This window comes from Vicugna pacos, chromosome 22 (genome assembly GCF_048564905.1).
Source record: "Vicugna pacos chromosome 22, VicPac4, whole genome shotgun sequence".
Lineage (NCBI taxonomy): Eukaryota > Metazoa > Chordata > Mammalia > Artiodactyla > Camelidae > Vicugna > Vicugna pacos.
Genome location: NC_133008.1, coordinates 11,161,472 through 11,173,678, shown reverse-complemented (window position 1 = coordinate 11,173,678; position 12,207 = coordinate 11,161,472). Strand labels below are relative to the sequence as shown.

General features: G+C 52.4%; 1 protein-coding gene across 1 annotated transcript in view; it reads left to right on the top strand.

The window, feature by feature from the left end:
- ERGIC1 (endoplasmic reticulum-golgi intermediate compartment 1) overlaps positions 1-12,207 on the top strand; it is a 99,545-nt gene that overhangs the window by 84,259 nt on the left and 3,079 nt on the right. The window contains exon 9 of the mRNA XM_031689358.2: positions 1,009-1,131. Within this exon, the coding sequence (XP_031545218.1) occupies positions 1,009-1,131 (123 nt within the window). The remainder of the gene's footprint in view (positions 1-1,008; positions 1,132-12,207) is intronic.

Here is a 12,207-nt window from a genome sequence, read left to right as displayed (position 1 = left end):
CTTGTTTTGCCCAAGTCTCCTTCCCCTGAGGCTTTGGCGAAGGCCCAGTGGCCAGAACAGCTTGCTCAGCCCTCTTGAGTGAGGGCGGCTGTGCCCATCCGGGGCTGCCGGCTCCCCAGCAGAGGGCACGTCTCAGGGTTGTCCCCAGAGAAGCCACAGGGCTTAGGTCTTAGTGTTTGGGGTTGGGGCATTAGTTTGGTCTCCAGGTGCTGTAGTGAGAGTAGCCCCGAGGTTTCCAGCGTTCTGCAGTGGACAGACACACTGTTAATTCAGCCCCTTGGCATCCTTGGAGTCCCGGCTGCGCCCTCTGACTTCCCAGTTCTGTGTTCCTGCTTTGTAGAAATTCACTCCCCACCCCCCTCTCTCTCGCACAAACCCTCCTCAGGACGTCATGTGTGGCGTTAGACTGTCTCATCCTCCAGACGCCCCGGGGGAGCTGTGGCCGTTCGTTCACAGCCCCGTCAGTGCTCCGTATCCCTCAGTCAGGGCACGGACGATGCTGCCTCTGCTCCTGACTGTGAGCCCCTCTGGGGATGGGGCGGGGCATGCTCCCCTCAGGGTCCCCCGCAGCCAGCATGGGGCCAGCACACGGGAGAGCTGCTCAGTGAACTATCACTGGGTAAACGGATGCACTCTGCGTGCCCCAGGAGTTGAAGGGGCTACTAAGCCTTTACTCAGACTCAGCCCAGGTCATGCTTGTCCCTTGACATCTCTGGACTCAGTTTCATATATTGATTCTGGTGCTGCCTCCAGGGTCATCCTGTCAATTTCCAAGCAGCCAATAGGGTCCCAAACGCCCCCAGCTTAGTGGCCACCCAGGTGCTATGGCAGAGCCTCGGGGGGTGGGGGTGGGAGGTGTGAGAGGAGGGGTCCATGGAGCTCGGCTCTTGGAGGGGAGAGAGAGAAGAAGAGCCTGTGCTTGTGCATTGCTGGGGACCACCCATGAGACACGGTTTGTGTGTCCGAGTCTCACATCCCCCTCCCCTGCTCTCTCTCCTCCCACCCCAGGAGTACGTCGCCTACAGCCACACAGGCCGCATCATCCCCGCCATCTGGTTCCGCTATGACCTCAGCCCCATCACGGTCAAGTACACAGAGAGACGACAGCCTCTGTACAGGTTCATCACCACGGTGAGTAGTGGGGAAGCGGGGGGCGCCTGCTGTGGGCTCTCTTCTTGGCGCCCCCCCCCACCGGTTCTCAGAGAAGCAGGATACAGCCCGCAGAGCCAGAGGCTCGGCCTGCTCGCAGATGTCGTCAGAATCATGTCAATATCGATGGCATGTCATCGAGAGAATCTTTTTCAGAGGGGAATGCCACTCAGTCAGTTCCGTTCCTTAAGCAGCTCTTTATATGGCTCAGATGTTTGTGATTTTCTCCACTTTTTAAACCTTTACGAAAGTTATTCTTAGCAGGGCTTATCCTTTTCTGTGTAGATTTTACAGTGGAGATTTAACTCATTTTTTCCCCAAGTGTTTTTTTCACCTCTAGCTGCTGCTATGGTCAGGTTTTTTCTTTCTTTCCTTCCTCCCTGTTCTCTCTCCTTTCTTTTTTGCCATTGTCTCCACCAAGTCCAATTTTCCTTGGGGCAGTTTCAAGCTGATATCAGTTTTCTCTGATGCTGAATATTTCTATTAAGTGTACTATCATGGCCTCCCATTCAAATGTCCTTGGGGTCAGAACAGCAGAATCGCAGTGCCCTGCTCCAGCTAAGAGACCTGGAGATGTTTGGCAAGCCGGAGTCAGCGGAGGTGGAAGAGATGGGGTGATTATCCCTCCCTGACAGATTTGGAAACTGAGGCCCCCATCTGTAGTGGCCGCCCAGATGCTATGGCAGAGCCTCAGGTGAAAGGGTGTGAGTGGAGGGGTCTTGTGCTTCTCCACCTTTTCATACCGATTCAGGATTAGGTGTCCAGTCCCAGCTCTTTCATTTCCTGTGCTGACTAGGTCTGTATTAGGACTCTGTTACAGCAGAGAGAGAACCCCACATCAAGCTGGCCTGAGGGGGTTAAGTGAGCCTCAGGCATGGCTTGATCCAGGCGCTTGGTCTCTCTTCATTTTGCTCTCCTCTGTGCTGGCTTCATTTTCAAATAGAATTTACCAGTAGAAAATGCCTCTTTCTCAGTAATTCTATCCTAAGTCCTGAATGGAATGGCACTGTCATTGGCCCAGCTCAGGTCCCATGTCATCCTTGTGACCTGGGGGATGAATGAAGTGCTCCAGCTGGCCAGCCCCACCCAGACCACAGGGACAAAGATTGCAAGAGGGTGGGGTTCCCTAAGAGGAAAGTCAGAGGCCAGTTACTAGAAGAAAGAGGAAGGGTACTAGGAGGCTGAAAGGCCAAGTGTCCGCTACAGAGCCTCCATCATGTAATCTGTGAAATAGAAATCGCAGTCCCCACTCTTCCCACCTCCCATGGCCTCGTGGGAGACTCAAAGCAGACCATGAAAGGGAAGCTCTGCAGTTACAAAAAGCCATGAGCATACTAAGGGTGTCCAAACTCTGGTGCTTCTGTGAGCCTCGGAATTGCCTTTTACTGTTCTCTGACTCCACAAAAAAAATGTGAAACTTTTCTGATCAACCAGGGGCACCTAACATAAAGCTAAAACACCAGACACAAATTGGGAGACAGTATTTGCCACACGTACAAGAAAGGACACTTCAGAATTTCCACATTACAAAATTCCTCCAAGTCAGTAATAAAAAGTTAAATGACCAAAAAGAAAATGGGTAAGGGCTGGACCGCTCACAGAGGAGACCACACAGGCAGTGGAAGGTGCCCAAGTTCACTAGAAACTGGCGGAATGAGGTTCAAGACAACCAGCCCTGATTCAGTCCTGTCGAGTGGCAGAAATGACAGACCTGCCGCTGTCAAGACTGGGAGGAGGGTGCGAAGCAGGGGGATCCGCGATACAGTTTGGTGCGCGGGTGAATTGGCTCAACAACTTTGAGGGGAGACACACTAAGCCTTTGGCCTCAAATTAGGAAATTTGTGAGCAAGTGGTTTTACCCAGGTTCCCACAGGGTGGCACCCTAAGCGGGCCTTGGCACTGATCCTTAGGCCAGCACTCCTAAGGCAGCCCCAGAGTAAGACAGAAATGAAATTACAGGTAGACACCTCTGTGCAGGTGCTCAGAGGACCTGGGGTCTGCAACAGTGACAGTGGCAGGGAAACCCCTGCGCCCACACCTCACCATAGGGTCTTCATGACCCCCTTCCTGTTTGCTCTGCGTTCCAGACACCTGAGAGTCTGACCCTTAAAACCCCTTGGCAAATGGCTGAGAAATGAAGCAATTTCATTTAGTCACTAAACGTTTGCTAGAATTTACCACCCACCAGGCGGGGTAGCGGGGATAGCTGAATGGGACCAAGTCCCTGCCCTTCAGCTGCTCCCCAGCTGGTGGGGGAGCTGGGCCAGCACACACAGAGCCGCAGCCCCGCCCAGCAGCGGCTCCGATGGAGCTGTGCACCGTGCACTGCGGTGGGAAAGGCTCCCCTGTGTTTGGAAAGTTCAGAGAAGGAAACCCCAAGATGGGTCTTGAAGGGTGGGGAGACATTTTCTAGACTGATGAGGGAAAGAGAGAGGGTCTTAGCAAAGGGCATAGCACGTGCAGAGGGGCCCAACATACCATAGCTCGTGAAGGCCATGTGGCTTCTTTCGATGGCGAAGAACTTTTTCCCAGGAAGTCCCAGGGGACAAGCCTGTCCTTCGTCACCCAGAGACCTTCTCCTCCTCCCTTTGGCCACCAGCCCCTCCTCCATCTCTGCCCTGTCCACCTCCACCTGGGTGCAGGCCATGCTGCAGGGAACCTCCTGACATCATTAGCCCGGTAGGTTTTCTGAAGGCCCCGCATTGCCATCTTGGTTGCCACGGCAACCGTGGGGTCAGCCCAGAGTGAGCCAGCCGGCTGTCCCTGGCAGATGGCGTCATTGTGGAGCTTCAAAGGCCCTTGTCACAGGGCGGCAGATGCGGGGATGACGCTCCCACACTGTCATACACACACAAAGACCCCCGGGGAGCCCTCGCCGGGCAGGGTGGGGCTGGGAGGGAAGTGGAGACACCTGCTGCGACTTCTCTTTCTCTCCTTTTAAAATCAAACACTTGTGTGCAAAGCCTCTGAACCCCAAATGGGGGCCTCTGCAAATAGCTCCTTAGAGGGGCTGTGAAGAGGGGGCGTAGGCCAGGATGTCGTCATGGGGTGGCTGCGGGCTGCGGAGGCAGCTGTGGATGGGCTGGAATGAGGGGTGGGTGTGGGGTGTGGAGGGGAGAGGCGGGGGGGCCCCCCTGATGCATTCTAAGTAGCACGTACCTGGCTTATCCGGGGTCACCCCCTCCAGGGTCTCATGGTCTGGGAAGGACCTTTTCACCCCAAGCCTGAACAGAGGAGGCCACCTCCTCCCGGAAGTCTCCCCCAGGCTGCCCAGGGCTCCTCTCTTGGGATGCCCAGGGCACCTTGCTCAGACCTCCGCTTTGTGCTTCTCCAGAAAATTCCACCACTGAGGGAATAAACAGATGGTGTTTAACAATATGCAAGTGATCCCCCTCAAAGTGCCCCCTCCCACACACGCACTTTTGTCCCCTGCCACTTGCCAAAGCCCCTTTTTGGAGATGGCCTTCAAGTGGGTTGTAGTGACAGACTGGATAGCTTTGGTGGTGTCACATCGCTTTCCTTCTGTGTTTTATTCTATTTGTGGGGAACAGCCAGAAGTCATCAAGTACCAAATTGGGTCAGTATGGCCGTGACAGTGTTTGCCCACCAAAAAGTAGCAGCTGGCGATGACACGCTTCCACTGGGCAGCAGGGATAGCTGAGTTGGACATCTTTCCTGTCCTCAAGGTGCTCCTGGCCGGTGACATAATCCCCCAGACTTCAGACTGTGCTCCCTAGGTGCCAGGCCTGATGATGAGCTCCAGGTCTGGCTCACTTGTGTCCCAGCATCCAGCACGGGGCCTGCCCTGGACCTGGGTGCTCAGAAAAACACAAGGGATGGCTGCTTGAAGAAGTGATCATATAACTATGCTTATCAAGCGTCTACTAGGTGCCAGGAAATTTTACAGTTATCTCCTTTAACCCTCCCAGGTAGATGAAGTCATTCTTGTTTTATATATAAATCGACTGAGGCCCAGAGAGGTAAAGAAACTCATCCAAGATCACACAGCCAATAAGTGGCAAGGCTGGGATTTGACCCCAAAACCTGCCTGCCTCTGCCACATCCCCACCCTCAACCCCTGCCAACCAGCTTGGGAGCCTCCATCTTCCAAAACAAAGGCTTTCAAGGATGTTCCAGCAGCAGGGCTTCCAGAAGCCACGGAGCCCTTGAGAGGACGCCAGGATCATTAGATACAGTGACTTTCATCCTAGGAGTCAGGAGAAATATTATAGCAGGAATCAAGGAGATAATGTGAGCGTCTGTGATAAAATCACAGTCACGCACACGCAAACCATAAAAAAATAAGCAAGCTGTCCACCTGAGACTAGCTGGCTGGCGGGGTGCAGGTTTTCCTGCTCGTATCTAACCACCTCTCACTCATCTGTTTGGGCACCTGCAAGGATTTTCCATTGACAAAAGGCAGCAGGTGCCTGGGGCACAGGGTGCATAGGATAGTTTAAACAAAATAATAATACTGAGAGTAAACAAACTTAAAACTGAGAATGTTTTACCACTGAGAGTTGGGAAAAGAGCGGCTTGGTAGCTGGGCTGGGATGACAGCCCGTTCAGAGCCTCCATTCTCTCCTACTCAATCTCCCCTCGAGTGTCTCTCCTCCCAGGACCACGGCTCCAGGAAGGCAGGGCTGGGTCTAAGTGTTCTCTGGTCTCCAGACCTGGGATAGCACGGTCGATGAGAAGTAGGTGTGAACAGTGCGCAAGCACGTGGAGGGTGTCCACCTTGGTCCACACCCCCCCAAGACAGTTTCTGTTATTTGAGGAACAGAGCAGAACCTAAATTAGCAACACAGTTACTCAAGCTTGGAAATGTGTGTAAAACCTCAGTTTCCATCCTTCAGACGTTTGCGTGAAGCTGGTTCTTCCAGAAGGTTGTTTTTATCAGGGACAGGTTGCTCCACCTGGGTCTGAACACAGGTATCGCAGTTGGAGCAGAATACCCTGGGGCTGGCTTTTCTAAGGCAGGTTCTGAGATGAACAAGGAATATTAGGATGGCATGGGCTCCGTTTTGCAAACTGCATTTCTATTTACAGCCACACAGCTTCTTATTTCATCAGCTTTCCTGATGAAATAAGGACATTTGATATGTAGAACTTAACAGAGCTGAGAAAACAAAATATAAAGAAGCCATCCATGCAGGAAGATGGGGACTGAGGGGCACATTCAGGATGGGGGTGAAGCAGGGTGGTGGAACAGAAGAAAGCAGGCCCTTTGCAGCCTCCCAGACCCGGATGCTCATCACCCTTACCGACTTGGTAGCTGTGTGACCTTGGACCAGTCGGTCCCTGTCTGAGCCTGTTTCCCCATCTGTGAGATGGAGGTCACCCTGTTTGCCCTAGTACTTGCAAGAACTGAATGAGAAGGCAGAAGAAAGTACCCTCTCAGGCCTGGCACATAGTAGGTGCTGAACCTGGCACATAGTAGGTGCTGAACCAAGGTGTTTTTTCCCAAAGCAGGAGGTGGGTGTTTTGCAGCTGCAGCCATTGTAAAAAATGGCAGGGAAAGGACTCCACTCTCCCCAAAGGCCCCTGGACTAAAGGGTGGGAGTAGGGGGTCTAGCAGGCATGACACCGTTGGGTGGAGACCACCACACCCTCTCCTCTCCCACCCCTGCCCCACCCCCACCATTCCTGGGCCCAGTCATCAGCTTCCCTTCCGCGACGGCCCCCACCTCTGCCCAGCCACAGCTTCGGTGTTCTCATCCCAGGCTCCAGTCTGTCTGCTGCCGGCATCTGATGGGACTCCTGTTCATTATTTATTTCCTCCTACTGTGCCTTTTCCACAAGCTTTTCAAGCAGTGCTGACCGGAGGAAGACAGTGAAAGAACAGTTTCTGGACACTTGCAGCGGCCCATCAGGCAGCCAGGCAGAGGTCATCTTGGTCCTCAGAGTGGACCCCATTTCACAGATGAGAGAAACTGAGGCTCAGAGAGATAAACTGGGTTTCCTGGCCAGGGTCGCAGAGCTGGGATCCGCCCCCAGGAGTGTTTACTCTGGAGCCCCCAGTCTCCCCACCATGGTGGGGTGTGCCTCGTGCTTCTCCCACTGCACATTATGGAAAAGTAAACCTTGGCGGGGAAGGGAGGCATTCGGGGTGATGGATTGGGAAAGCCGGAGTGCTAGGGGAACAGCAGAGGGATTCAGCTCACCAGCCAGTGTGGTTGGAACTCGTCCTCTCTATGTTATAAGGGATCAGGAGCCATGATGAAAATGTCAGGGAAACAAACACACACGCCCCCTCCTTTTCAAGGTAGACAAGCTGTCTTCACTCTCCCTGCAGTGGAAGGTCAGGAAGCTGAGGGACCCGCAGGGAAGAAGTCTCTGCGTCAGAACAGGAACTTTTTTGATGACTCTAGTGAAAAGTGACATTCGTCTCCCAGACTCACTGGGGCCTGCACATCCCATTGTCCTTGTCTCCGTTTCTGGAGCGGGGGCTGCTGACTAGAGGAGGTTGCGTGTGTCGGCTCAGCAGCTCTGATCGCTCATCCCCCACCCCCCACTCCCAGGGGTTGTCCCCCTGCCTCAAAGCCGGGAGATACCACAGCGTGGCAGAGCAGGGGACCAAGGGAATTGGCATCGAAGGTGTACGTGTGACACGGAAACTCTCACTGAACCCCACAGCAGTCCTGAGGGGTGAGAATTAGCCTTCCGTTTGTAAAAGTTAGGAAATGGAGGCTCAGGGAGCGATGGGAGTGGCCCCAACCATCCTGAGTCTCCTCCCCCGTGTCCCCCTCCCACTCCTGGCTGACAGCCCTGTGTGCAGGTCACCTTTGCCCCCTGCCAGGGACGTAGAATTCTCCTGTCCCTTTCTTTCTTTTTTTTTTTTAACATTTGTATGTGTATGTGTGTGTGTGTCCTTATTTTATTTTGTTTTGTTTTGTTTATTTAGGTTCCACATATAAGTGATAATATATGGCATTTTTCTTTCTCTTTCTGGCCCACTTTGCTTAGAATGACGATCTTCAGGTCCAACTATGTTGCTGCAAATGGTATTATTTTATTCTTTTCATGGCTGAGTAGTATTCCATTGTATAAATATACCACAGCTTCTTTATCCAGTCATCTGTTGATGGACGTTTGGGTTGTTTCCATGTCTTGGCTATTGTAAATAGTACTACTATGAACATTGGGGTGCATTGGGTGTGTCTTTTTGAGTTTTATTTTTCTCCGGGTATATTCTCAGGCATGGGATTGCTGGATCACATGGTAAGTCTATTTTTAATTTTTTAAGGAACTTCCATACTGTCCTCCATAGTGGCTGCTCCAATCTACACTCCCACTAACAGCATAGACAGTTCCCTTTTTTCCATACTCTCTCCAGCATCTGTCATTTGTAGACTTTTCAATGATGGCTGTTCTGGCTGGTGTGAGGTAATCCTACCCCTTTCTTAAGACCCTTCCTACCTTCCTTCCTTCGCTGTCACACTCACTCACCGACTCCTCATCCATTCTTTCTCACTCACTCCTTTACTCAGTAAACATGTACTGAGCCAACAGTGGGGCAGGTCCCTCTGCTGTCTCCTCTCCCTGGGGCGTCCAGGAAATCTAGGGTTGACGTAGGGCATTGAGGTAAGAGGCGCTCCCCGACTGGTCGAAGACTGGAAACAGCCTCTAGCCTGAGGTGCCCCGAGGGACATTCTTCATCACGAACACTTCTTGGTGCTCACCCGAGGAAGTATGCAGTCCAGGCCTCAGCTACTCCATCTGTAGAATGGGTCCTTGGAGGACTTGGGACCTGAGCAACTGCAAGGAATCTGCCTGTGGTGCCTGGGACGCCCTTGTCCTCTGCTTAAAAAGCCAGGTAGAGAATGGAAATTGAGCCCCAGAGCCCTGCTCTGGGGAATAAGTGATCTTTTACCCATTATTCTTTTTAGAGTGGGTCTCAGAGAGGTTTAGAAAATTTGGATCTCAGCAACAAGGTTGGAGCCTGCCAGTCAACTGGAAGATGAGATTGGGTACCACTGTACTGAGCACCTACTAAGTGCTAGGCGCTCCAGAGGCGTTGCCTCCAGTATGACAATGGGCAAAGTAGGGGCGGTTTTCCCATTTTATAGATGAGAAAATTGAGGCTCAGGAAAGCTCTCCGACGTCCAGAGTTAAGAAGTGACAGCCAGGACTCAGCTTCCAAGGGCTGAGCTCTTCCTGCTGCCCCAGCCAAGAAGGGCCCTGTGGGCTCCCAGCGCCCTGCCCCCCGCCTTCGCCATGTGCGGTGAGGAGGGTCGTGCCTCCCGGCCTCTGCACACCGCGGAGGCCTGGTTCTCCCAGCTCTTCTGCGTGCAGAGCAGCAGGCACGAGAACTCAGTGTCGTGGGCGTGATTTGCTGCATTTTCTTCTTTATTCGTTTGCATTCACCTTGGGCCCCATCCTCCCAGGACGGGGAGGTGCCCAGTCTCCATCCCCCGTCCACCCTTCCGCCAGCCCTTTTATTGTGTGTTCTTAAGATCGCTTCAGCCTCGTAACATCTGTGGTTGGTCATTTCCCCTCAACTCACATCAGCCAAGGAGGCACAAACTCGGTGAAGCCGGTTTTTTGGCCACCACCAACGTAGGGCCGGAGTCCAAAGACAGACAGACCATCTGGGGCAGCCTCAGACGTAGGAACTGTGACCTTCTCAGAGTGAGGAAGGGCCATGACTGACCACCTTCTCGGACGAGTCCAGATGTGGGAGCCTCCTCGTGATGGGGGTGACTGTGGCCCCCATGGGTCGGAATCCAGGGAGTGCCACAGCCTGGGAGCACCACCGGACCCTCTCCTCACAGCTCCTGCCTCACCTCACACTGGTCCCCTCCTGTGGATGTGAGCAGGTTGGTGAGGCACAGGCAGGCCAAAGGCAAAATAATGAAAGCAGGGGCCGTGGCAGCAGCAGGCGGGCTGCAATTTCTCTCAGCTTTTGAGGACCACTTCCTTCCCTGGAATGTGCCAGAATCCCATCTCCTTAGTTGATGGGTGACCAGCACCTTCAATAGATGTAGGCTAATGGGAGACGTGCTGCTGTGTTGAGTAACATTAGCAGATTTGCACGGGAGCTCCCTGCCGCGCTTCCTAAGCCTCAGGCAGAAGGTAACTCACTCTGATGGGGTCAGCTGCCTAGAAGCTTCCATGCTCCCAGGGCCTCGGTTTCCCCACAGCTCTGTGATGTCTTGTGTGCCTCAGTGTCTGTGTTGTCTCCCGCTCCGGGCCAGCCCAGTGAAAGGAGGCTTCAGTCTGGGTGCCAGGTGCGTGTGACTCATAGACCCCCTCAGGTCCCAGCGTGTGTAGATGAATATAGATATGTGTGTATGTGTGGTTATTTTTTTTTATTTTTTTTAATTATTTGCTCCATTGCACTTAAGTCACATTTTCCTATCCTCTGATCCAAGCTCTAAAAGCATTTTGCGGTATAAAATCTCTCCTCATCTGATCCAGTCTACCAAAATAACCCAGCTCCCCTGCCGTCATCTTCCATGAAAAGTGGTCCTGCGTCATGGTCTGAAGCTGGCCGGGAGGGGCCTTGCCTGCTGAAGACGCTTCATAGTAATCCCCCCAGCGTCCCCCATCCTTCTGTCTCCCTGGGGGGCTGCTCGGGTTTCTGGGGCTGTTATTACTGGAATGTCAGCTGCTCTACTTACAAGCCATCCATACAGACCTGCTCTGTCTGTCTTGGGCCGCACAGGCCTCCGCTTAGCTCATCTCGTGGAAATATCATTTTAAAAATAAACGCCAATTCAGTTCGCACTTCCCTTTTGCCTCCACTGTGTCTCCTGGCCTCCTCCACTTGGCACCAGGGGGTCCATTAAGGCGCTGCTGTCTCCCAGAGTCCTCCAGTGGTCCAGAATCGGTGGCTGGGTGGCCACCCAGTGGGGCCTCCAGGGTGACCTCAGGGGCCCTCTGGGGCTGCCCGAGTTGGCTTCTTTTGAGTCCTGTGGTCATTTAAGTGGCTCAGGGGAAACAGTGAGAGCTCTGAACGCATACAAACTTGACTCTGCCACACACTTGCTGTGTGACCTTGGACAAGTTATTTCCCTCTCTGGGCCCCACGGGTACATGAGCAATGAGGTACCTCCCTCCTAGGCATATGTGATAGGTGGTATTGGTTTTTATGACCGACATAAAGTATGTCTTTAGGGGAAAAATACATTTGAAATTTCTCTGCAAACCTGTTACGAACTTCTATCTTCCATTATCCGCGCTTTGATTCTTCCATGGCACCAAAAAGCAACTCAAAGGTAGGCCAGAAAATTTTGAGTAAAACATAACATCATCTTGCTGCATCACAGGGGGAGTCCTGACAATTTCAAAGGAAAGTCAGTCATTCGGCACGGTGGCATGTTTCACGCCTGGGACGCAGCAGAGTGTCACGTGGAGGATGCAGACTTCAAAGTTTGGAACTCGATTCAGCCACTAATGACTGTGGCATCGGACGAGTGATTGAGTGTTCCAGTGCCTCAGTTTCCCTGGCTGTAATATAGGTAGAAGCATGTCCTAGGGTTGGCCTGAGGATTCAGTGAGGTGGGAGGCATGAAGCATTTCAGACTGTGTGCCTGGCACAGAAGGGTGCTGTGTACATGCTGTCTTGTTGTGGTTCTTATCTTATTATGTGGCAGGAAGTGAGGAGTCCAGACAGACAGGTGACCTCCGTTACCATCTCCCTACCACATACGTAATCAGGGACAGTTTGGACCTCCAGAGGACATTTGACAGTATCTGGAGACATTTCGGTTGTCACAATAGGGAGGAGGAGGTACTACTGGCATCTCATGGGTGGGGGCCCAGGTTGTTGCTGCATGTCCTTCAAAGTACAGGACAGCCCACAGCAAAGAATTATCTGGTCCCCAAAGTAAACAGGGCCAGAAGAAACTTTTCCCTAATATAAGCTTTCTTTTCTTTTTCCTTTTTTTTAAAACATTTTTTATTGATTTATAATCCTTTTACAATGTTGTGTCAAATTCCAGTGTAGAGCACAATTTTTCAGTTATACATGAACATATGTATATTCATTGTCACATTTTTTTTGTCTGTGAGCTACCATAAGATCTTGTGTATATTTCCCTGTGCTATACAGTA